Source organism: Hyaena hyaena, unplaced genomic scaffold, assembly GCF_003009895.1.
Source record: "Hyaena hyaena isolate Hyena2069 unplaced genomic scaffold, ASM300989v1 scaffold_676, whole genome shotgun sequence".
In the NCBI taxonomy this organism is placed as follows: Eukaryota; Metazoa; Chordata; class Mammalia; order Carnivora; family Hyaenidae; genus Hyaena; species Hyaena hyaena.
The window spans coordinates 254,760-280,324 of record NW_024081310.1 but is presented as its reverse complement, the minus strand read 5'-3'; the positions used below and the strand labels follow the sequence as shown (position 1 = coordinate 280,324).

At 41.8% G+C, this 25,565-nt stretch overlaps 2 protein-coding genes across 2 annotated transcripts; one reads left to right on the top strand and one right to left on the bottom strand.

Annotated features, from left to right (window-relative positions):
* Positions 1-585: 585 nt before the first annotated feature.
* Positions 586-19,233, bottom strand: UBR7 (ubiquitin protein ligase E3 component n-recognin 7). Its single transcript, XM_039217293.1, has 11 exons — positions 18,973-19,233; positions 17,011-17,144; positions 16,435-16,495; positions 14,892-14,987; positions 11,971-12,024; positions 11,562-11,667; positions 8,819-9,024; positions 8,489-8,638; positions 7,507-7,669; positions 6,404-6,465; positions 586-1,428 (listed from the first exon to the last, which is right to left on the bottom strand). The coding sequence occupies exons 1-11, from the start codon at positions 19,120-19,122 to the stop codon at positions 1,336-1,338; spliced, it is 1,275 nt and encodes a 424-aa protein (XP_039073224.1). The 5' UTR covers positions 19,123-19,233; the 3' UTR covers positions 586-1,335.
* Positions 19,234-19,310: 77 nt separating this feature from the next.
* On the top strand, positions 19,311-22,715 carry GON7 (GON7 subunit of KEOPS complex). Its single transcript, XM_039217294.1, has 2 exons — positions 19,311-19,591; positions 22,255-22,715. Exons 1-2 carry the CDS (start codon positions 19,384-19,386, stop codon positions 22,347-22,349), a joined length of 303 nt encoding a protein of 100 aa, XP_039073225.1. The 5' UTR covers positions 19,311-19,383; the 3' UTR covers positions 22,350-22,715.
* Positions 22,716-25,565: the final 2,850 nt, after the last annotated feature.

Here is a 25,565-nt window from a genome sequence, read left to right as displayed (position 1 = left end):
TCCAGAGGGAGAGCAACTGAGGCCTGGATTTAACAAAGTTGTTTTCCACACGGGCTGAGGGCTATGAAGAGACTTCATACCAACTGAAAGGCCTCCCCCTTAAATACAACATTCCACAAGGTTCTTCAAAGCAGGTCTCCTGGTCAGAGAGAACCAGCTGTGGCCGTGAACGTTTATTTACATAGAGCTCCTCGGTCAGGCGGCCGGGGGCCTTGTTCGGAGCCTCTTACACACGGTCTGCTCTTCCACGACAGGGCCCTCCCCGCTCTGCGCTACAGGTAAGCTAAGCCAGTGTTTTTTTTCCTTCAGCACAGATTTAAGGGGGAAAATAATAATTTATTGGGGTTCTAATAACATTTTCATAACAGAACAATATCAAAATAGGTCCGTTTTCAATATATGCTTATGAATATCCCTGATAAGGTAGAGAAATCCAGAGGACTCTGTAAACCACTAAGATTTCACAGGGTAGTACCCGGTCTGTTTTCTAGGCAGCAGAAGAGGGACTAGGATTCTGGCGAAGTTCCTCCGGGAAGCCCTGTGACACTACAGTACTGACCTTCTAATATGCTAGTGCCAGTGGAATTGTGAATGAAGTTTTCACTTTATTAGTAAAAATCGTAACAAAGGTTGGCTTCCTCAGTCCCGCAGTCGGCCAACCTCCCTGCCCATGACAGATGACAGACGTGCAGCCCAGAAAGTCGTCAGCCCTGACTCCAACCTGAGGTGGGGCCCAGGGGAGGCGAGTCCGGAGACGCCCTCTAAGCCTCGACCACACCTGCCAAAGTGCGGATGTGGGAGAAGAGGCGGACCGGGCCGGAGGAAGCTGACCCAAGGCACCACGATGGGGGGTGGGGACCTAGAGGGGCCGTGAGGACAGAAAGGGTGCTCCCGCCAGGGCCTGCCCCTGAAAGGGTCCCGGGAGACATCAGCAGCTCCCGGCAGAGCAGACACGGTCTGGAGTTAAAGAACAAATTGGTAGGAAAAAAAAAACCAAACAAAACCTAGTTTACTGTCTCAAAACCAAACCAAACTTCTGAAAACTTCTAAGCGAATGACTGGGGGTTATCTGGTAGTCGGGCGGCGGCTGGCAGTCTGTGGAATGAGCTGCATTTAGCGGGGTTGAGGGTGCTGGCTGTGAAACGAGCGCGAACATTGTGGCGACCGTGGTTAAGGAGGAAAGGAAGCTCGAGGCCGCGGGGGGGTGGGGGTGGGGGAGGGGAACCTCTCCAAGGGGGGGCCCGAACAGGACCAGATGTGGGACACGCCTCCTTTATTCCTGGCACAGTAAGTGGCCTTGGCATGGGCCTGGATGGGCAGGCGCCATCGCGCACCCTAGCTGCAGTAGTACTGCATCCCGTCCACTCTCCTCCTCTTTTTTGACTGAAATTCTTCAAAGAAATGCTGGATGTCCTCTCTCTTAACAACCTATTGAAGAAAAAGCAAAGATTAGGAAAGGGATATGTGTACAGAGCAGCAGTCACTGGTCATACTAGTCACAAACAAGTTGAACGCTACTGCTGATAAGAATTCTTTTCTGGGCACCTGGGTGGCTCAGCTGGTTGAGGGTCTGACTCCTGATCTCAGCTCGGGCCACGACCTCACCTTTTCATAAGTTCAAGACCCATGTCGGGCTCTGCGCTGACAGCATGGAGCCTGCTTGGGATTCTCTCTTTCTCTTTCCCATCCCTGTCTCTCCCCTGCTTGTGCTTTCTCTCAAAATAAATAAACTTAAAAAACAGAGTGATTTTAATCATACTATCTCCATCCTATAGGGAGCTCATTCATGCAGGTGCACAGCCTGAAGAGTGCGGTAGTGCCGAGCGCAGGGTCCACAACCCACCACGGCTTCCTCGCCTGAAATGAAATAAAAGCAGCACCTATCTGATGGGATGGACGATTAGATCGGATTTAATGCTTATAAAACACTGCCTGGCACATAGTAAGTTCCTGGGTTTTTTTAATTTTTAAAAAAACGTTTATTTTTGGAGGGGGGGGACAACATGAGCAGGGGAGGGCAGAGAGAGAGGGAGACACAGATTCAGAAGCAGACTCCAGGCTCTGAGCTGTCAGCACAGAGCCTAACACGGGGCTTGAATTCATGAGCCATGAGATTGAGCCATGAGATCATGCCCTCAGCTGAAGCTGGAAGTGTAACCGACTGAACCACCCAGGTGCCCCACGTAATAAGTTGTTAACTGAGCGCCTGAAGGTCTCCCGAGCCCACTGCCCTCACCCAGGACCACAGCTGTCTCTTGGGGGACATCCTTCAGCTCCACGTGAGCGCCCACAGGAAAACAAAGTCTGCTTTGCTTTGAGATTCGTGTTTTCTTCTTTAACGGAAAAAAAAAAGAGCCAAAAAAACTTTTCCCTCTTCAGGAGTCCAAAATTAGAGATGTTTGCCACCTAAAAAGAGTAACTGGCATAGAATAAAGCAGCACTACCCTTAGTAAATGGGATATCCACTTTATGCATTGAAAATTTTGTCTTCCATTTCACTGGAAAAAGATTACAGCATCATACAAAGGTGTTCAAGACATTAGCAAAATAGGAGACAAAGGGACAATATGGACCAAAAAGTAAATCGGGAAAACCTGGCAGGAGCACCCCCCCACCCCCCAGGAGGGCCTCCGCCAGCTGCTCCGCCCTAACAGGAGACAGGTTTGCTAATTTACGTTTTAATTACAAAGGTAACACATTCTTATTGTTCTGAAGGGATGAAGATGGGGCAGGGAGAGGGCAGGAAAGAGAAAGAAAAAGCCCAGTGAATGCAGGTGAGCCAGAAAGAGGAAAAAACAAAGCCGATGGATAAATACTTGGATATAAAGTGCACCCCCCGCCCCCCGTCACTCCCCAAGGGCAAGTGCTGCTAACACACACACAGCAATGCCAACTTGAGTCACTTCCTTGGGAGAAGACGCTCATTCATCCTCAAAGTGGAAGCACAGACTAGTAACTGATATACCAATTTCACAAGCACCAAGGCTGAGACAGCTGGTCAACCAGGGAGGACTCAGAACCCCTGACAGATTCAAGATCTAGATACTGAAGACACTTGAAATACTAAAGCTCAAAGCTCTAACGTATTTGCTAAATGGCCTGGAAATTCACACTTATAAAAGTGCTAATATGTAGGACACTTGGAAATCCCAATTGGAAGGACCTGTCCCTACCGTGGACGGACAACACTAAACACTGAAAGGCAAAAAAAGAGAAGAATTCTTCCTGCAAGGATGTTGGGAGAGGGGACCTAAAAGCACATAAATCAGAGTGTTTAATTTTTAGCTTCTAGACCCTCAAACGGTCATGGCCAACATGCACAGTAGAAATGTTAAAGAATAAATACTGGGGTTCAATAATCATTGTATTGGTTTCTTTCACAAGTTCTGTGGTTCCTAAGTGTTTTTTTTAAAATTTTATTTATTTTGAATATTTTTTTGAGAGAGAGCATGAGTAGGGGAGGGGGAGAGAGAAAGGAGACAGAGGATCCAAAGTGGCCTCTAGGCCAACAGTAGTAGCAAGCCCGATATGGGGCTCGAACTCACACACTGTGAAACCGTGACCTAAGATGAAGTGGGACACTCAACTGACTGAGCCACCCGGGGCCCCTAAGTTTTCTTTTTTTAAAGTCAGACACAAATATAAAATAAAAGACAGTCCATCATCTGAGAACATCGAGAATTTATAATCTTACGTGGACAAATACAACCAAAGGAGATTAACATTATTGCAACTTAAAGTTCCTACTTCTTTTTGTCAAGATCTAGTTAGTAATGTTGTGGAACAAACAAATATATTTCTCTGTCTTTTTAACTCATCGTATCAGATAAAAAAATTATCTTAGACTCCTAAAAAGCGGCCCTAGTGATGACAAAGATCCCTATGTTGAAGATCCAGGTGAAGACTGAAGAAAATTGCTGGTTTCAGGGGCGCCCAGTGGGCTCAGTTAAGTGTTCGACTCTTAATTTCAGCTCAGGTCAGGATCTCACAGTTCATGAGATTGAGTCCTGCATCGGGCTCAGCACTGAGAACAGAGCCTGCTTGGGATTCTCTCTCTCCCACTCTCTCTCTGCCTCTTCCCTGCTTGCGCACTCTCTTCCTCGCAAAATAAATGAATAAACTTTTTTCAAAAACTGCTTGTTTCAAATGTGAATGGAAAAAAGACAAATATATCTATTATATGATCTTAGGTGTGTGTGATTAAATCAATAAAGAGCCTTCTGACCACAAACTGCACGAGAGCAGAGGTACAAGAGACAAGAACACACATGCTTTGACACACGTGAAAGACCTGAAATGGCCATTAATAGTGCAGAGGTCAATGTACACCTGACACACTACTGTGTGTCAACTATACTTCAATTAAGAACAAAAGTTTTTTGAGCCTGAGTGGCTCAGTAGGTTAAGCATCCAACTTCAGCTCAGTTCATAATCTCCTGACAGCTCAGAGCCTGGAGCTTGCTTCATATTCTGTGTCTCCCTCTCTCTCTCTCTGCCCCTCCCTCACTCATGCTGGCTCACTCCCTCTTTCTCAAAAATAAATAAATATTAAAAACAAAAACAAAAGTGCCAAGGGGTGCCTGGGTGGCTCAGTCGGTTGGTTACACATTTGACTTCCGCTCAGGTCATGATCTCACAGATCATGGGTTCAAGCCCCACATGAGGCTCTGTGCTGACAGTTCAAAGCCTGGAGCCTGCTTCAGATTCTGTGTCTTCCTCTCTCTCTGCCCCTCCCCAACTCATGCTCACTCACTCTCTCTCTCTCAAAAAAAATAAATAAATAAACATTAAAAACAGAAACAATAGTGCCAAGGGGCTCCTGAGTGGCTCAGTCGTTTGAGGGTCCGACTTCAGCTCAGGTCACAATCTCACGGTCATGAGTTCGAGCCCTGCATCAGGCTCTCTGCTGTCAGCACAGAGCCTGCTTGGGATTCTCTGTGCTCTCTCTCTCTCTCAAAAATGAATAAACAACAACAAAGTGTCAAGGTTAAAAACAGCAACACCTATGAACATTCTTTTAGCAAGAGAAGTGTGAGTCCTCAGTAACCAGAGGGATGTGAATAACTGTAGTTTAAGAACTGCTGAGACGCAGGAGGATGTTCACAGAGACTGTGAAGAACAGTCTCTAAAAAATAAGAAATCTACCAAGGCCAAAACTCTTAACTTCTGACTTTACAACTCATTTTTCAGAAAGGCAGCGCTGTGACCCTGTCCCTACCGGCAGCTCCCAGTCCTTCCCACCTTCACGAGCAAGGAGGAAGCGGCCTCACACACATGGCAGACACCCCTTTCAAGAAAACAGTCCTGGGGCGCCTGGGGGGCTCAGTCGCTTAACTCTTGCTTTTGGCTCAGGTCATGATCTCACCGTTGTGAGATTGCACCCTGCATCAGGCTCTGCATGGACAATGCAGAGTCTGCTGGGGATTCTGTCTCACTCTCTCTCAAAATAAATAAACATTAAAAAAAAAAAAGGAAAAGAAAGCAAGAAAATCTTAGCACACTTCCTCAGCACCTGTCAGGCCCACACCTGACCTGATTTCTGTGTCTGGACATAGCAGAACAAAGCATTGACTGTCCATAAGGCCAGCCTTAGTCCAAGGAAAGGTAAATTTTGTTTTATAACTGCCTTTGGAAGACAGAAAAGTATTTCAGGAAAAAATTCTGCCACAAACGTATGAATAGTGAGCGAGGTAGCATTTATAAATTTATCTGAAAAACTAAACAAAAAAATTTTTTTAATGTTTACTTATGTTTTTGAGAGAGAGACAGTGTAAGCTGGGGAGGGGCAGAGAGTGGAGACAGAATCCAAACCAGGCTCCAGGCTCTGAGCTGTCAGCACAGAGCCCAACACGGGGCTCAAACCCACCAACCGCAAGATCACGACCGAAGCTGAAGTTGAATGTGTAACCTTGACTGAGCCATACAGGTGCCCCATGACTATTTTAAAGATCATATATTTTAGAATCATTATCACCCTTAAAAGTAGATAGACTCTCTTATTAGCCAGAAGAATGTTTTGCCTCAATTCTGAAGTTCTTTTATTCTAAACTGCAAAATCCAAAGTCCAAAATAAGGGGTCTGGAATTAATTTTTCCCTGCCTGGTCATTTTTAATTCTTTTTCCAAGGACCTCTGCCAATATCCCGGACTTCCCCTCAGCCACAAGTGCGCTCTACAGACCCTGTGTGGCTGCCTCCCCCTCCTTCCCCCCAGGGCTGGAAAGGACTCCCAGTGAGGTCAGGCCTTTGATTGACCAACTGCTCCTGATTCCCCTTAGCTCCACCCGCAATCACCTCTTAAGGATCCAGGTTAAGACACACCGTCATTTGTTCATCCAAGAAGATAAACAATTTTTTCAAAATGTACAGACCTATGATTCAAATTCTGTAATGCAACATACATACCGTGCCTTCATCAGCAAATCTCTTGAGATAGTCTTTAAGTTCAGTCTTCAAGTCATTGTATTCTAAATTAAAACAACCAAAAAGGTACTTAGACTTTAGACAAGTCATTTGCTTTTAAAAGAAACAGCTTCTTTCCCACTCACTGATGGTTGAGTAGGTTAATACTTTAAATTTTTCTCTAAATGGAACATGCACGGGAACTTGCTCCCAATTCCTCTCAAGTTCTTTCATTTTGATATTGAGGATCCTACTTCTTAAAACAAATAAACAAAACAAGCAAAAAAGTAAAAAAAAAAAAAAAAAATCCTCATTCCAAAAAGATTAGCTAAGAATTTTTTAAAGGGTTTCCTAGCTCTCTGGAATTCTAGTAGTTGAAATAATCTTGGGCTCCTCAAACTTTAAGTTTCAAACTCATTCACTCACTTAACAGGTCATATTATGTATGAGGCACCCTGAGGGCTACAAAAATCCTTCAAATGCAGCCTCCATCCTCAACTACCTTTTGGTCTAACAGAGGCAAAAGAAATCAATCAGATAGTTAAAAATAAAAGACAGAAATGATCAATGCCACAGAGGTGGCGGCACCTGAGTAGAAACTGACTGGGGTGGAAATTACTAAAATCAGTTGGGCATGCTGGAGGGAAAAGAATGTAAAAGCCTGCAATTACGGGCTCAGGGAGATTTTCCCCTCTGGTGGTTCCCTGTGAACCTCAAAGCAGCTTTGAGGACCTCAAAAAGATGACATGTGTTGCTCAGAAAGAAGATTCCTAATGCTCCATGAAAACTATTTCAATCGATGGACAAAGAAACTGATTTCCCATTATTCCATATTCATACATCTATCCTGAATCAAAACAGCACGTTAAGGTTTCTCAAGCACATAACTACTCTAGCACCTAACTCTGATGCAGTGGTAATAACGGCTAAATACGCAGCAACGCTACAGTTAGGCACGCGTAACTGAGGCCTACTCTATAATTTCAATTTTAAGCTTTTTTTTGTATTAAATTAAAACCCTAGGTATTAGTAATCCTCCTTATACGTATTTCAACAGTGAAAGAAACTTTATGAACTTCATGACTTTTTGTTCAAACAGCATTTACCACAAATAAGTTCCACTTGCTGGACTCTGTCCATGCTGTTAAGGGTGTCCATTAAAGGGTCTCTCCTGTCGGCTTCCTGGTCGACCTTGCCCTTGTTTTCGTAAGCCAGAACTGTGTCATACTCATCCGTCAGGAACAGGACATCTAGCTCGCCATACATTTTCTTCAAAAAATAAAACCAGTTTCCCATTAGAACATATGTATGTCATTCTCAGAAAGTCAACCTCATGAGAATCACTACAAGTTTATTTATTTATTTTTTTAGATTAATTACTCAAAAAGCCCGAGCCTTGTAGTACAGAATTGCCTGAATGATTTATTCTTTTTGCCCAAATCTCTTTTAGGAATCTCCCAACTTCCCAGTAGGTGTTACATGGTCTAAAAGATCTTTATTTAAAAACCATTAAAAAGAATTTTCTTTTAATGTTTTTATTTATTTCTGAGAGAGAGAGAGAGAGAGAGAGAGAGACACAGCATGAGCAGGGGAGGGTCAGAGAGAGAGGGAGACACAGAATCAGAAGCAGGCTCCAGGCTCTGAGCCAGCTGTCAGCACAGAGTCCGACGCAGGACTCAAACCCACGAATTGCGAGATCATGACCTGAGCCGAAGTCGGACGCTTAACTGACTGAGTCACCCAGGTGCCCCTAAAAAAATTTTTTTAATTAAAAATGAAAACCACTAACTTACTGTAGCTTTCAAGACATTTTTATTCCCAAGCAAATTCTATGATATAAAAAAGATAAGAATTCCTATTTTCCACTAAAATGAAGGTTAAAAAAAAGTGAAGTAAATACTGTGTAATTCTTAATTGCTTCCATAAGGATTCAGACTGCAAATAGCATTTCATAAATTTGCTTGCTATGAAATATTTTAGAGTTCTCTATAGTCCTAGCATCAATTTCATACATATATTTTTCAGAAGGTCTTATTCTAGGCATCAGTCGATAAAACACAGTAATGGTACCCTTGATCAGGCACTCACCATACAGTCTTTGCAGGTACATAACTTGCTACGCCAGTTCAGGGGCCAATAGGCAGCTGTGTCTTTCTTTATAAACTGCTTAGCATTAAGCTCCTGAAGTTTGCAGCCAGACTGTGATTCTGTGTTAAGATGTTGATTCTTAAGTCCTGTCTGAAATAAAATTAAGTTTTGAAGTGTGTTTTTCACACTGACAGTTTTCGTAGCTTAGATTGTATAAAGGAATTTCTTTAGGCAAAGGGTACTTTACAATTGAGATCCAAAGCTACAGGGTTTACAGAATTAATTTTGCTTAAGCTTTACTTCTCTGATGGCTTATATTTCATATGTTACCTGGAGACCAGATTCAGAACCAGAGCTGGTACATGGTTCACTAGTCTGCTCTGCTTTAAATTCCTTGACACCATCCTTTCCATGTTCTGGAACATCCTCTTTGAGGGTACTATCTTGATCTCCATTTTCAGGTTTGAGGACTTCCTGATCACCTATTCCATCAACATTCAGCACCAACCCATCATCCTCCGCAGATACTTTGGTTACTGTGGGTTCAATGAAAGGAAACACACATACACATCCACAGTGAAATCACTAAGTCTGATTAAAAAAAGATTTCAGAATCAGGAAAAAGAGAAAGTCAACCTTAATCTCTGGAATAAGGTGAAAGGAACGATCAACTCTTCCTTAGGTTATGCCTGCCTAATCCAGAGTTCAAATAATTGAACAGTTCATTTAAAAATGTCAATCATGGGGCACCTGACTGGCTTAGTTGGAGGAGCATGTGACTCTTGATCTCAGAGTCCTGAGTTCAAGCCCCACATTCAGTGTAGAGATTACTTAGATAAATAAATCTTTAAAAATAAATAAATAGGGGCGCCTGGGTGGCTCAGTCGGTTGAGTGTCCGACTTCAGCTCAGGTCATGATCCATGGTTAATAGGTTCAAGCCCTGCACTGGGCTCTGTGTTGACAGCTTGGAGCTGGAGCCTGCTTTCGGTTCTGTGTCTCCCCTTCTCTGCCCCTCCCCTGCTTGCATGCTGTCTCTCTCTCTCTCAAAAAATAAATAAACATTAAATATAAATAAATAAATAAAAATTGAAAATTTAAAAAAAAATAGGGGCACCTAGTGGCTCAGTCAGTTATGCGTCTGACCTCGGCTCAGGTCATGATTCATGATTCAAGCCCCGCAGTGGGCCCTGTGGTGACGGCTTAGAGCCTGGAGCCTGCTTTGGATTCTGTTTCTCCTCCTCTCTCTGCCCCTCTCTCACTTGCATTCGGTCTCTCTTAAAAATAAACATTAAAAAAATAAAACCAATCACTACCTTAAGCATTTTCTATGTAAAGGAAAAAGAAAAATATTGCAAGTGGTAAAAAGAGGTAGGATACCTCAAAAAGCAAGAAGCAGGAAAAGGTTTAACTACAAACACAGGTAGAAGGGTAGTTTTGAAAAAAAAAACCAGCGTCTCTCAATGAGAGGAAGGAATAAAAAAAGGATGGATATGGACCCAGAAATACTGTCAAAAAAAGAAGAGAAATGATAAGGAAGCTCATGTTGAATGATGGCATTTCGATTTAATGGGAAATGAGGCCATCTGTTGACAGGGGAGGAAATGAAGGGAGAGGGGGAGGAATGATTAAGAAGACCAATGAATACAGGTCCAGTGGAAAAGTGAGAAATGTAACTGGAAAGGTATGAATACAAGGAGGGCGCATCAGGTTTAAGAACTTTCAGACAGGGGCATTGAGTGGTCCAGTTGATTAAGCATCTGACTCTTAATTTTGGCTCAAGTCACAGTTTCATGGTTTGTGAGATGGAGCCCTGAGTCGGGCTCTGCGCTGACAGCACGGAGCCTCCTGCTTGGGATTCTTTCTCCCCTCTCTCCCTTACCCAGCTTGTGCGCTCTCTTGAAAAACAAACAAAAAACCCCAAAACTTAAATACTTTAAAAAAAAAAAAAAAAAGAACTTTGAGACAAATCAAAAGTATAGGGTGAGATTTTAGGTATGTGGCTATGCTGTCTGTGGTTTGTATGGTGAAATGTCCCCTGAAGGTGAGAAGGGCAAGAAATTATGAGGTCAGAACAGTAGATACTAGGAGTAAAGGCCACTAAAAATAAATTAAGGAACACATTTGCATTACCAGTAAAATTAAGTAATGCCTTGAGACCATTCGTTGCTGATTAGTTGTTTTGAGCCAATTTCTTCTTGCACAATAAAAGCACCAGGTAAAAACTATACCCCACCCCTCCCGACCAAAAGCCTATCTTATATTTAAGAACAATTTATTCCAGGGGCGCCTGGGTGGCTCTGGGGGAGCCAGTCGGTTAAGCGTCCAACCTCGGTTCAGGTCATGATCTCACCATTCCTGAGTGTGAGCCCCGTGTCAGGCTCTGGGCTGACAGCTCAGAGCCTGGACCCTGTTTCAAATTCTGTGTCTCCCTCTCTCTTTCTGCCCCTCTCCTGCTTGTGCTCTATCTCTCTCTCTCAAAAATAAATAAACATTAAAAAAGAAAAATTAAAAACCAAAATAAAAACATTAAACAAACGAACAAACGAAAGAACAACTTATTCTGGTTCTGTTTATCTTTCAAGTCCCATTCAAAAACTGCCTCCTCCATCTTCCCTAGTTCTGGTCTCTCTTTTTTTTTTTTAATGTTTTTTATTTATTTCTAGGAGAGAGAGAGAGAGAGAGAGACAGCGTGAGCAGGGGAGGGTCAGAGAGAGAGGGAGTCACAGACTGAAACAGGCTCCAGGCTTTGAGCTGGCAGTCAGCAGAGCCCGATGCGGGGCCCGAACCCACGAACTGCGAGATCATGACCTAAGCAAAGTCGGACGCTTAACCGACTAAGCCACCCAGGCGCCCCACCCTAGTTCTGGTCTCATCCAGCCTCTGCATCGTGTTATCTACACATAGATTTGTTCTCGGTAGTCTCCCAACCGAGCACCTTGTGGAAAGGGAACGTCCCTTACACTTTTTCTACACTTCAGAGTCTGGTCAAAAACAGCTGCTAAAAATTCTGGCCTGAACAGAGACATGTCACAAGTACAGGTCTGCGGCACACCAGCTCCACAAGACACCCACCTGCCAATTGTGCAGCGTAAGCCCACAAAAAGGAGCAGCGCTTCATACACGCCGGGCACACCATCTCCTGGAAATCCCCACTCTCCGGGGGAGTGGCACCAAGATGCTGTGAATACAGAAAACTCATTATTTTTCTTATAGTCTCCAAGGTGTCCGAAATGTTCACTATTCAATAAATATTGCAACAGAACACTGATCATATCTTTACAGTTTCTTTCGGTCGTGAGATCAAACCCTAGGTCAGACTCTATGCTGAGCCTGGAGCCTGCTTGGGATTCTCTCTCTCCCTCTGTCTCTGCTCCCCCCCCCACCCCGCCCCATGTATGCGCATGTGCGTGCATGCTCTCTCTAAAAAATTAACATTAAAAAAAAATAAAACAACAACAACAACGTAAAAAGCTTTCCTTACCCTTCCATGGAACCAGTCTTCACAGACTACACACTGGATCATCTCATCTGGAATCTAACACGGAAAAGCAGTTTGTATGTTAAGATTACAACGAGTTATGGGACACAGAAGTAAATCTGGCAAACAGCAGAACTAGATATGAAGTAATTCTCTGTACCGATTCTGTGAGTCTGCTATCCACATGCCCATAGTCAAGAGGCCAGGGAGAAACAGCGGGTCACAGGGCCAAAGAAGTTCACTCTACATGAACTCGTGTTGCAGAAAGGTTACACTGAGATGAGCCCTTTGGAAATGACCGTCAAAGCTGGTTCACTTTGGTTACTCTGCATCTGACTCTTGCAAGACTTTATAAGGAACATCTCATTTACATGGAAATCAAGATCCAGGAAAGTGAGATGAATTGACTGATGTAGAATGTGACAAACCCACATTCTTCAAGCCCTTCATTTTACTTAAATTGAAAAGCAAATATTACAAACAATCTCTTGCTAATATGGACAGCAACAACTTCCCTAATTTGAATCAGTTAAGAAATTAAATTCTGGCCCAGAAAAATGATATACCAAAGGGCACAGACTGTTTTTAGAATGATTTTCCTTTCATTCCCAGACTTTCGTATCTACTGATTAATACCCAGTGTTGTTCTGTCCTTTCCCTATTGCAACTTCTTAAACGGGGAAAAAAAGCATATATGCCTATATACATACGTCCACATATATACACACACACGTATATAAAACATACACATAAATAAAGCAGTTTTATTCTTTCTTCTACCTTGATCAATTTATTCAGCATCTTATTTTTTGTTTTTTGATTTAACACTGTTATAACACTTTACCCAATACCTTAAAATATCCAGTTTTAAGGTTTTATTTTTGTTAACTCAAAGATATCTTCAATTTGTTCCTCTATATAATTTGGTTCAATAATTACAGTTCCAAGACAACTAGAAAGCAAGGAAGAAGGCAGAAGGCTCATTTCTGTAAACATAAAGCACTCCCTCAAATCAGTAAATACACAAACAAAATCCAACCCAGTCAAAATATGGGCCAAGAGGGGCACCTGAGCGTCTGACTTCGGCTCAGGTCATGATCTCACGGTTCGTGGGTTCGATCCCCGCATCGGGCTCTGTGCTGACAGCTAGGTCAGAGCCTGGAGCCTGCTTCAGATTCTGTGTCTCCTCCTCTCCCTGCCCCTCCCGTGTTCATGCTCTGTCTCATTCTGTCTTTCAATAATAAATAAATGTAAAAATATATATATACTTTTTAACTCAAAAATATATATATGGGCCAAGAATATAAAAGGGCAATTTAGAGAAGTTATTACAAATGTCCAATAACTCATGAAAGATGCAGAATCTCACTCAGGGAAAAGAAAAAAGATATACCTCTTCATCTATTAAGATAGCAAAATTTAAAAAGACTGGTAATATGTAGAGCTGACAGAGTATTGGAAACAAAACACTATCACCTAATGTTGGTGACTGAACTCTTTTGACAGAGGTGATCACAATTTTATTTTTTGAAGCAGTCTTTTTATTAAAAAAAAATTTTTTTTTTATGTTCATTTATTTTTGAGAGAGAGAGACAGAGTGTGAGTGGAGGAGGGGCAGGGAGGGAGAGAGGGAGAGAGACAGAGAGAGAGAGAGACAGACAGACAGACACATAGAATCTGAAGTAGGCTCTAGGCTCTGAGCTGTCAGCTCTGAGCCCCTGATGTGGGGCTTGAACTCACGAATGGTGATCACAATCTAAGCCAAAGTCATACGTTCAAGCAACGGAACCACCCAGGCGCCCCAACACAATTCTAAATATAAATATCATACGTCTCATCAGTTCTACCTCTATGTATCCATAAATACTTGCAGGAATATTACTGAATCATATTACTGTATAAGGATGTTCATTGCAGCTTTCTTTAGAATGTTGAAAGATGAGACCCCACCAGTTTGCTACAGCACATTTAGGTAACGAACTTACAGCATGTCACATTATGAGTACTTGGCTGTGATCAGAACAAGGTGGATTTGTGTTATTTAGAATGGAAAGAAGTCTATGATATACTGAGAAGCGAGAAAAGCAAGTTGCAAAAGTGAACATATCGAATTTTCACTTTTGTTAAAAGGGGACTACAAATTCAAACACACATGACTTACGTGGGGACAGAAAGAGGTCTAAAAACAGATACGCCAAAAAGTATTAGCAGTGGTTATATCTGGGAAGTAAGATGGAGGGAGGAAGAAAAATTCTATTTATTTATAATTTTTTAAATTTTTATTTTTTAATTTATTTCTGAGAGAGAGAGAGAGAGACAGAGACAGTGTGAGCAGGGGACGGTCAGAAAGACAGGGACATTCAGAATCTGAAGCAGGGCTTGAGGATTTGAGCTAGCTGTCAGCACAGAGCCCGATGTGGGGCTCAAACCCATGAACCGGGAGATCATGACCTGAGCTGAAGCCAGACGCTCAACCGACTGAGCCACCAAGGCACCCCAAAATATTCCTTTTAAATTCTGTGTGTACTTTTTTTCCTTCTAATTTTGTGCAAACTTCTAATTGAGGATCCAGTCTGCACATTTCTTTTCTTCCATGGAGGCAAGAAGTTGAAAATAATTGTTTGGAGGGTGCTTGGGGGTGGGTGGGGCAGTGGAGCAGGCAGGCAATGAGAGAGAGGAAGGAAGAAAGCACTGGCCTTGAGAATGTCTTTTCCAATATTTCATTCTTATAACGTACAGCGAGCAGAAAAGCCACAATCTGTACCAGTTATAGCTCCAGCCCAGACTCCTAAGAAAGGATAAACCTAGAAGCCTCTCACGATCCCCAAATCCCTTCTGAACAGCTATAGAGGCCCAGACTGGACAACAGGCTAAGGAGTGAAGGCTAGAGATATTAATCTCCAATTAACCTCCAATTCTCTTACCTCATCTTCAGGATCAGGATAAGGTCTCTTGCAAATGCAGTACAATCCAAAAAAGTTGTCATTGTACTTATTGCCAGAATTTATCTTTGCTTTGTCCTGAAAGACATTAATTTCAACATGTAATATGGTCTAATTTTAACTATAATTTCAGGCATCATGAAAATATAGATTATTAATAGCATATAAATATAATATATATGCTATATATATTATATTTATAATATAGCATCAATGTTTTATAGTGAGATATAATAAATACCATGACAACAATAATCATCTCATAAATTTCATGTTGCATGAAGTTAACGCATTCCTTAATTTCTGCATTAAATACCTTCCTCCCCAGAAGCTGGTTTTTAACTATCAAACCACAAAGAAAAAGAATTCACGCCTATTTAAAGGATATTTTTTCCAGGATACAGAGAATAAATTGGATTTTTTGTACCTTCTTGGTAGTAAATGGGGAAACCAAATACATCCATTAACAAAATGCTGATAAAATTATAAATATCATCAAGCTCTATAAATGAACATTGGCCTAGATTTTCAAAGGACTTTTTTTTTTTTTTTTTTTTTTAAAGAGAGAATGCACAAGAGAGGCAAAGGGGTAGAGGGAGAGAAAGAGAGAATCTTAAGCACGGCTCTACGTTCAGTGCAGAGCCCAATCCAGAGCTCAATCCCACATCCCTGGGATCACGACCTGAGCTAAAATCAAAAGTCAGACACAACCAACTGAGCCACCCAGGAACCCCAAAGCACTTCTTAATGCCCAGCTGGGATAGCCAAAGCTCCCAGGTTACTACAAGGTAAAAAGCAAGTAAGAAAATGGTCTAAAAGTAACCTTCAAAGGAGGGAAAAAGCATGATAGTTTTAGTAATTATGACTGAACAGTGTAAAATCCCTGACATTCTAGTTTCTGTTACTTCAGTAAATGTTATTGTGGAAGTATAGTTTTTATTAGCCAAAAAGCAGTGAAAAATCCCTGCATGCACCTAGCTCACGTTCACTATTACCAAGTTTTATTCATTCAGTTTTTAAAGTTACACACTTTGTTGGGGTGCCTGGATGGCTCAGTCTGTTAAGCGTCTGACTTAGGCTCAGGTCATGCTCTCACAGCTCGTGAGTTCAAACTGTGCATTGGGCTCTGTGCTGACAGGTCAGAGCCTAGAACCTGCTTCCGATTCTGTCTCCTTCTCTGCAAACCACCCACTCACACTCGCACTCTCTCTCAAAAATAAAAGTTAAAAAAATTAAAAAAAAAAAAGTTATACCCTTTGCTAAAAGCCTTAAAGGATGAACACAACCAACATAATTAAGCCTTAGCTACTTTAAAGAACATTCCCCACATATTACAATCTATAATGTGGGCTCTTAACAGGTCAGTTTTCCAATAAAATAAAAAACTGAATATAGTCTAATACCAATTTGCCTACTTGGAAGAATAAGCATAAGAATTTCCTTTTTGGAAAATGTATGGTTTTCATCCACTCTGGCAAATATCCATCTCAGCTACTTTCAGTGCATTTTTACACTGCTTACTTACAGGAAATAATTTGCATTCCAAATTTTTAAACTTGCTGTTTCCACAATCACAACGAAAGTTTCTGAAAAAAATGAGGGAGGGCCGATTTTAGTTTTGTTTTTTTTAAATCTAATGAGTTACCCTTTAAATTTATTTCACAGCCCCTTGCCTTTCAACTCGTTTCTAGGATCTAAAAAGTGACCTTGGTTGTTGTTCATATGTCCCATCTGAAATTTCTCCAAGCACAGAATAAAAGATTTAATAGTTTGGGAAATTAACATGCATAGAAATATTTATATCACACATACATATACACACACATGTAAAATAATGACAAAGGATGACTAGTTTGAGTTTGTACAATAATGTATTTTTTAAGTTTTTATTTAAATTCTAGTGACTACATATGGTAAAAGTAGTTGCAGGTGTAATATTTTAAAAGGCCCTCTAGAAAAACTATTCTAATTATATCATATAAAACAATTACATTAAATCTTACCAGGGCACAGGTCCTTTAAGTGGAAAAACAAGAAAAAAGTGCAGGTGGAAAAGAATGTAAACATTTAAAAGGCCTCCTGCACAAATCTCGGTTTTTACCTTTTTGTGTAGAGCTCAAATAGCTTATGACTTCCATGGCATTCGTAGCTGCAAGCAAGGCAAATTCCTGCTGGTTCTTTTCCCTCTGGGGTGCAGGTACTACAAGCATAGAGTGCTTGTCTCTTTACTGAGCCCTAAAAGCCACAAAATGGAAGGAGAATATTACATCTGGGAGGCCCAAAACACTGTTGTTTTTTCGTGGCATTATATTTGCACTATGTAGTGCTTCATTTTTATACAATTTTCTTCTTAGAATGATAGTTGAAAATTCTCAGGAAGCTGAAAATAAGAATCAGCTGGCCTGCACCAACATTTTAACACATGAAAATGTAGGCGAGTGTGTACAGGCTTATGTTAGCAATATCACACTTATAATTTTGGAAAAACACTTGTGAATCCACCAAAAAGAATCCTTTTGATTTCAGGAGATGCATGCTGAAATATTTAGAGTGTCATGATGTCTGGAACTTCTTTTCAAGTGGTTCTGGGCAGGGGGCAGGGAGGGGGTGTATTATACAGAGGAGAGACATAAAAACAAATGTGGCAAAAGTGAGTATGTGAAAGAGGTACACAGGTATTCATAACAGTATTCTTTCAACTTATCTGTAGATTAAAATGTTTTCACAATTAAAATTTGAAGGAAGAAAACAGGCAAAGCCTTTAGAAATCTTGACGATGGTTACCCTCCTCCAGGAAGGAGGGAAGCAGAGAAGCTTCTGGGATGCCAGTAATGTTCTATTTCTTGATCTGGGGGACTCCACACATGCATATGTTCACTTTTTTCCCCAAACCACACACATGATGTGTGCGTTTTCCACATTATTTTACTACAGTAAAAAGAAAAAAATTAGGAAGTCCATTTATAAAGCTAACTGCGTTTCAAAAATAGCTTACACTCGTGTTTTTTTAAGGAAAGCAGAAAAAAGTTGTTTTAGTGGTGACCAAAGGTTTTAAATTTTAAAATGCCAGCCAACATCTGAGACTGTCCGTGGATACCGGGTTTTTTCAACAATCTAACCCCCGTGCAGGGTTAAACTCAACTGGTCACTGATGACAACTGGTATTATGAGCTCAGTCCACACCACATAATGACCCCAAGTCTCTCACCTCATCCCCCAATGTTGCCACCCCACCGGCCTAGGCAACCTTCTTCCTACCAATTCTCATTCCGTGTAAAGTTTTCTTCTACCCACCTTTCTCCATTTTTGTGCCTAGAAATAAAGGATGAGTCACCAAACACTACAACACACCCCCTCAAATCCTGATTCACAACGTCTTCCAAACGCCAAATTTACCCTCCGAGCAAATCCTTTCCCCTCCTCCCTCCTTTGCCAGTGCCACCTGCTGTCGTGGTTCCGGTCTATTTCCAGGGGGGGCGGACTGCGGACAGACACCATACTTGCGTCGCCTCGCCAAAAACAAAACGAAACAAAACAAAAAAACCTACCAGCTAGTACTTGTCAAACTAAATTGCAGAGGATTCGCTGTCAAGGAGCCCAGCTCCGGGAGATTTTCAAATCCAGAGCTCTCTCCATGAACTCTGCTTCGACACTCCCATTCGGTTCCAAATAAACACTCTTAGGATGGGAAAAGTTAAGGACAAAGATGTCGGAATTCGAGAGGTCACGGGGATAGTTTCTGAAAAGCAGCCGAGGCACGGAGAAGAGAAGGGAGAGGAAGGAAAGAGCAGGGGCCAAAGCCCAGAGAATCCTGAGGGACCAGACGGATGAAGACCGCGGGGGGCGGGGGGGGGGGCCCTGCTGGAAACAAGCTGAGAAGGGGAACCCGGGAGACTGAGGTTTAGGGGCAGCTGGGCCTGGGACGGGGAAGCCTACGACGAGCGGCGGCCTGGGACCACCACGGGGGAGCCGGGCCGCGACAGGCGGGAAGAGGGCAAGTCTGGTCGGGAACAGGAGGTTCAGCGGGAGCCCGGCGAAGGCGCGGCCAGGGCCGCGCGCCCACCTGCGAGTAGGAGCACTTCTCGGAGTCGCTGCCGCCCAGCACGGCGCACGCTTCATTCTCCAGCTCCTCGTCCTCCTCTAGTACGTCGACCAACGATACCACCGGCTCCAGCTCCGACTGCCGCCCGGCGGACCCCTCCGCCCCAGCCATCCTCAACTGTCAGCGGGACCGCCGCTCGGCCCGGGCGGAGGCGGGAAAAGCGGCCGCGAGAGGCGTGGCCGGAGGAGGCGGGGCCCAGTGCGAAGAACCAATCTCAAGGAAGGGAAGCGAAGGAAGGGGGAGGAGCAACTTCCGACAAACGGAAGTCCCTCCTCTCCCTTCTCCCGCCTGCTCCGGGCTGCGCCCACCGCGATTGACTTCCGCTTCCGGGTGGCGCTAGCAGTCGCTCGCCAGCGAAGCTCTGCCGTCGCCATGGAGTTGTTGGGCGAGTATGTCGGGCTGGATGGGCAGCGGCAGCAGCTGCGGGTGCCCTGTGAAGTGCCGGCCGACGCCGATCCTTATGAGGCCCTGTTGTCTGGCGTGGCCCAGATGAGAGAGCTGGTGGCAGAGCTCTTCGGCCCCCTGGTAGAGCAGGAAGCGCAAGACCGGGTGGCGGCGGCTCCAGAAGAGGCCTTGGACGGTGAGCCCTGAGAAGGTGCTGGAGCGACGTGAGGGCGGGGCAGGGGAGCCGGGGTAGAGTGGCCGACTTGAAGCTAGTGAGCCTCGGGGGAAGAAGAATCCAACTAAAAATTGTTAGCACTTACCGTCATATTATCCAGGCTGCTTCTGTTTAAGCGTTTTCACGACTCTCTTTTCATGTGTATCACAAAACGCGTGCTGAATGCCGACTACTTGTGCCAGGCTCTGAGCTGTGCTCTTGAGAAAGAATGAGGAGGTGAATGCCACTCAGTTCCTGGCTTTGCGAAACTCTCAAGCTGGTGGGGGTTAGACAACACTTATTAACAGATTGGAAGTAAGACCCTACAGCTCTCAGTTAACTATTGCAAACTGAGAGGACCCACGAAGGCTTGGGGTGGGGGTGGGGCAGGGGAAGGGTTTGAGCTGCATGTTGAAGGATGAAAGGAGCATTACTTTTTTAACATGTTTGTAATTGAACGAAATTACACGAATTTACAAAATTTCACGAAGTCACGAACGTTAAGAAGACTGTTCTGCCATCAAAAAGAATGAAATCTTGCCATTTGTAACAACTTGGATAGAGCTAGAGTGCATTAGGTTAAGCAAAATAAGTCCGAGAAAGACAAATACCGGATTTCACTCATGTGGAATTTAAGATCAAAACATGAGCATAAGGGAAGCAAAAATAATATAAAAACAGAGAGGAAGATACCATAAGAGACTCTTAAGTACAGAGAACAAAAAGGGTTGCTGGGAGGGTGTTGGGTGGGGGGATGGGTTAAATGGGCAAGAGGGAATTGTTGGGATGAGAGCTGAGTGTTATATGTAGTGATGAATCACTACATTCTATTCATTATTACACTGTGTGTTAACTAACTTGGATGTAAATTTTTTAAAAAATAAGTAATTAACTTTAGAATTGATTTCAAAATAAGTTCTGAAGATTTCAGTTTAAGGAGTGTTTTAACTCCCAGGGACTCCTTTCCATATCCCAACTTAGAAGGTGCAATTTGAAAGGAGAAATGTGAAATTTAAGTCTTGTCTGGAATACAGAAAGAGGTAGGTACCTTTTCTGTCCAGAGCTGAAGGATCTAAGAACTAAATATTGGAGTCAGGACTCTTAAGGGGCTTACACTGTACTATGCTTTCCCTATTTTTTTGCATCTTGTTTATATCATGGTAATTGCGATTTTGTGAAGGAGCCAGTTGAGAACGTTACACTGAGTTCAGACAATAGATCGGTTCCATGGATATATATACACTGGGGGCAGCAATGTATTGAGAATGAAGTCCTGTCTCTGGGCTCCAGAAGTACTTCTGTAATCTCTTGAAAATGTTATCATTGGCGTAAGGATGAGTATAGCTAGAGCCATTTCTTAAAATATCATTACTTGTTGAAAAACTAACTGCCACTTATTAATGGTAGGTCAGTAATATATTTGTATCAGAGGACATGTTTTTGTTTACTTAATGAAGATCCCCTAAAGCTTAGGTCTGAATTTCCTTTGTTAAAAGTAATCGAGATTGACATGGTGCATTTTGTGTTCTATGAATTCTTTCTCAACAAATATACAAAACTTAAAATTGTACCAATTACTAAAGAAAAGTGATAGAACTCAGTATTAAAAAGTACTCAGGACTAAAATCGGCTTACAAACAATCCAGTTGCCAAATATGAAAGGATTTGAATAGACGGTTCTCTAAATAAGATGTACAAATGGCCAATAAGCTCATGAAAAACTGTTTAGCATCACTGGCCACTGGGGAACTCCTGTTGAACCATAAGGAAATACCACTTTATGCTCACTAGGATGACTGTAATCAAAAACAATAACAAGTGTTGGCTAGAATGTGAAGAAATTGGAGTCCTTAGATATTGCAGGTGGAAATATGAAATGATATGCCTTCTTTGGAAAATGGTTTGGCAGTTTCTCAAAAAGTTAAAATAAAGTTGCCTTATGACCCAGTAATTCCACTCCTAGGAACTCCTAGTTCCACTCCTAGGTCTCCAAAGAGAACTGGAAACCTACGTTCACATACAGACTTATGCATGAATATTCATAGCAGCATTATTATAATAGCTAGAAAGTGGAAAACAGCACAGGGCCCATCAGCTGATGCCTGGATAAACAATGTGGTGTATCCATCAATGAAGTATTATTCAACAATAAAAAGGAATGAAGCACCAATAAATGCTATAGCGTGAATGAACGCTCGAAAATATGTGAAGTGAGAGCAGACACAAAAGATCGCATATTTTAGGATTCCATTTATATGAAATGTCTGGAGCAGACAAATCTATGGAGATAGAAAGTAGATTAAAGGTTGCCAAGGACTAAGGGGAATTAGGTGTGTGATTTCTCGGATGATGAATATGTTCTAGAATTAGATAGCTGTGACGGTAGCTCAACTACAAATCAATAAATTGTACACTTTAAAAGTGAATATTATGGTGTGTGGATTATATCTCCAGAAAAGTGATAGATAAGAAAAATTTTAAACACCAAAATTACTTAAATCTTTTTAGCCATACATACTTTGAATCCGATGTATGCATGACTATTAATCCTTAAAGTGAAAATGGTCTCATTATCAACCGTTTTAGTAATATATTTCTTTGAACCACTGATCATATTGTCATACAACAAATATTTATTTTAAAAGGTGATGATGAAGATGATGCAGAAGAAGAAAATAACATTGATAACAGAACTAACTTAGATGGACCATCTGCGAAACGGCCCAAACCACCAACTTAGATGGACCATCTGCGAAACGGCCCAAACCACCATCTTAACAATAGCTTTTATGAAATTTAAAAGACTGCTACTGTATCCGAATTATCACCCGCTGACATTTAGGAAAAGACTGGTGCTCTAATTTGGAAAAGCATTTGTTTTATTCCCCTAGGACAGTTTTGTCAAAAAAATGCATCTTGTGTTTATACCAAAGAAAGATAAAATAAATGTTTAGAAATGAATCTGTTTTCTTGAGTGAGAAATAAATGTCATACTATGGAAATAACTAGAACACTAACTGATACATAAAATCCTCTAAGTTGGCAACTGAATTTTTATTGTTATCTACTTATTTAATAACCATTGAATTAAACTGTGTGATGTCTACATCTTATGGCTTCTGCTTGTTATAAAAACTACATCATAGTCTTGTACAATAACATTTCAAAGAAGATGTAAGTAGAGAAATCGGATATTAAATTTGAGAATGGCAGTTCTGTATAAGAAGAAGGAAGATGGGAATAGAGAGAAATACTGAAGAGGGAGATGAGCCCTTGAGAGCGACCCAAGGATACGTGGAGCCCATGCTCATACCCAGTATACAGACATCCAGAGATGATACTATTCAATGAATATATATATTTAACTTGTAACTTAAGAGAACGAAGTTGGGTGTGCTTTTATGCTGTAACATGTTCTGTATATAAACACAAATGGAAGTCTTAAACAATCTATGTTGACTTTAACTTGAGGTATTTCTCATCCTGTATCTACACTTTGATTAGACTGTTGAATCCTTTAATATACATATATATTGGGGCGCCTGGGTGGCTCAGTTGGTTAAGCCTCCCACCTCACTCAGGTCATGATCTGGCGGCTCATGGGTTCAAGCCCCACGTCGGGCTCTGTGCTGACAGCCAGCTCAGAGCCTGGAGCCTGCTTCCGATTCTGTGTCTCCCTCTCTCTCTCTGACCCTCCCTCGCTCATGCTCGCTCTCTTTCTGTCTCAAAAATAAACAAACATTAAAAAAATTAAAAAATAAAGTACATATATATTCCTAAAATATGTGTGTGTATTCCTTTTCTGCTTGTTGATGGGACCAAGGCATTTTTTTTATTTGTGCATGTTTCCTGGTTCATTTAGATAGCTAAAGTGCAAAGAAATCAAGTAACGTGTATCTCAGGAAATACAAATAATTATAGAATTTTAGAATTGGAAGTAATCTTACAGATTACATAGGACTTATTTCCAAGATGAATCGAACATTAGAAGAGGTGTTTGTCCTGAATTTGAGCTAAACATTGGCAGAGACAGGTTGCACACATAGTCTTTAATAGATTACCAAAATACCCAAAGAGCAGATTATCATGGTACTTTCCCAGTTACATATTGTGAAATCTATAGTTTACAAAGTACATACAATTAAGGAAACTGAATTTAGATACCTTTTCATATATATATTTTTTTAACATTTATTTATTTTGAGAGAGAGACAGCACACGCAAGTCGGGGAGGGCTAGAGGGAGAGGGAGAGAGAGAATCCTAAGCAGGCTCCATACTGTCATCACGAGCCCACCATGGGGCTCGATCTCACAACCATGAGATCATGACCTGAGCTGAAATCAGGAATCAGATGCATAACCAACTGAGCCACAAGTTGCCCCAATACCTTTTCATATCTTTAAAGTATTGTTTTACTTGGAACATCAGCCTTCCATTAAGTCTCCTATATAATCAAAACAATACCAAAAAGTAAAAAAGAATACTAGGAAAAGTACTATAAATGGTCACAAATTTCCTTGTTTAGTTTGTGATAATGTCTCTAGTATTAGCACTTTGACTCAGTTACTGACTTATGTTCATCTTTTTCTTCATACAATCCTTAAAAAAACTTTTCAGCACAGTTAAAATAGTTCGTTTTAAGTTTTTTTTTTTAAAGGTTATTATAATGTTTTTTAGTAATCTCTACAGCAACATGGTGCTCAAACTCATGACCCCAAGGTCAAGAATCACATGATGTCCCTACCAAGCCAGCCAGGTGCCCCCAAAATAGTTTATATTTTTGAAGTAATAGCTGGATTTTCCTCCTGAATATTCTTTTTTATTTTTTTCCTTTGTTTAGTAAATATAAGGAAAAAATTTCAAGATATTTGTGCTTGTGGTCCAGTGTTTTGAGATCTGGGTTATAGGTCTGATCAGTCTTTTCCTTAATTTTAAGGCTGATTCTAGGGTCGCCTGGGTGACTCGGTTAAGTGTCTGACTTCAGCTCAGGTCATGGTCTCACAGCTTGTGAGTTTGAGCCCCACGTCGGGCTCTGTGCTGACAGCTCAGAGCCTGGAGCCTGCTTTGGATTCTATGTCTCCCTCTTTCTCTGCCCTTCTCATACTCCTGCTCTGACTCTCACAAATAAATAAACATTAAAAAAAATTTTTTTAAATTTTAATACTGATTCTAACCCTAATACTGTTTGCTTCATAAGTGAGCTACATGTGTGACAAAAAAGGTCAGTGTGAAGGCCCAGTATACAAGTGCTTTGCCTGGCTTTCTAATCTGATTTGTAAGAGTACAAATATAGCCACAGGCAAGCAGGACACGGTTAATCTCTGAACTTCTTTTGAGTTTACTTTCATACAGGAAAGTCATCCTCCCAATCCTAGCTAAAAATAAGCTTAACGCCAGATTTAGATAAGTAATCTTTTAAAAGGTGAGACGTGAAGTTTAAAATATGAACTATATGGACATTTGCAACATACTGGCTTTTCTAAAAGTGCTTTTGTATCCCAAGAAATATTTGTTTTAATAGCATTCTGTGGAACCTGTTACAATAGGTTGGTGTTTGTAAGTTAGAAAGTTTGAAGATTTTTAAAAAATAACTTGGGAAGAGGGATGCTTGGCTGGCTCAGTTGGTAGAGCATGTGACTTTTTTTTTTTTTTAATGTTTATTTTTGAGAGAGAGAGAGAGTACAAGTGAAGGAGGGGCAGAGAGAGAGGGAGACACAGAATCGGAAGCAGGCTTCAGGCTCTGAGCTGTCCGAACGGAGCCTGTGCAGGGCTTGAACCCACAAACCACAAGATCACCACCTGAGCTGAAGTCTGATGCTTCACTGAGCAACTCAGGCGCCCCTAGAGCATGTGACTCTTGTTCTCAGAGTCAGGAGTTCAAGGCCCATGTTGGGTGCAGAGCTTACTTTCTAAAAAATTAATTTGGGGCACCTAGGTGGCTCAGTTGGTTAAGTG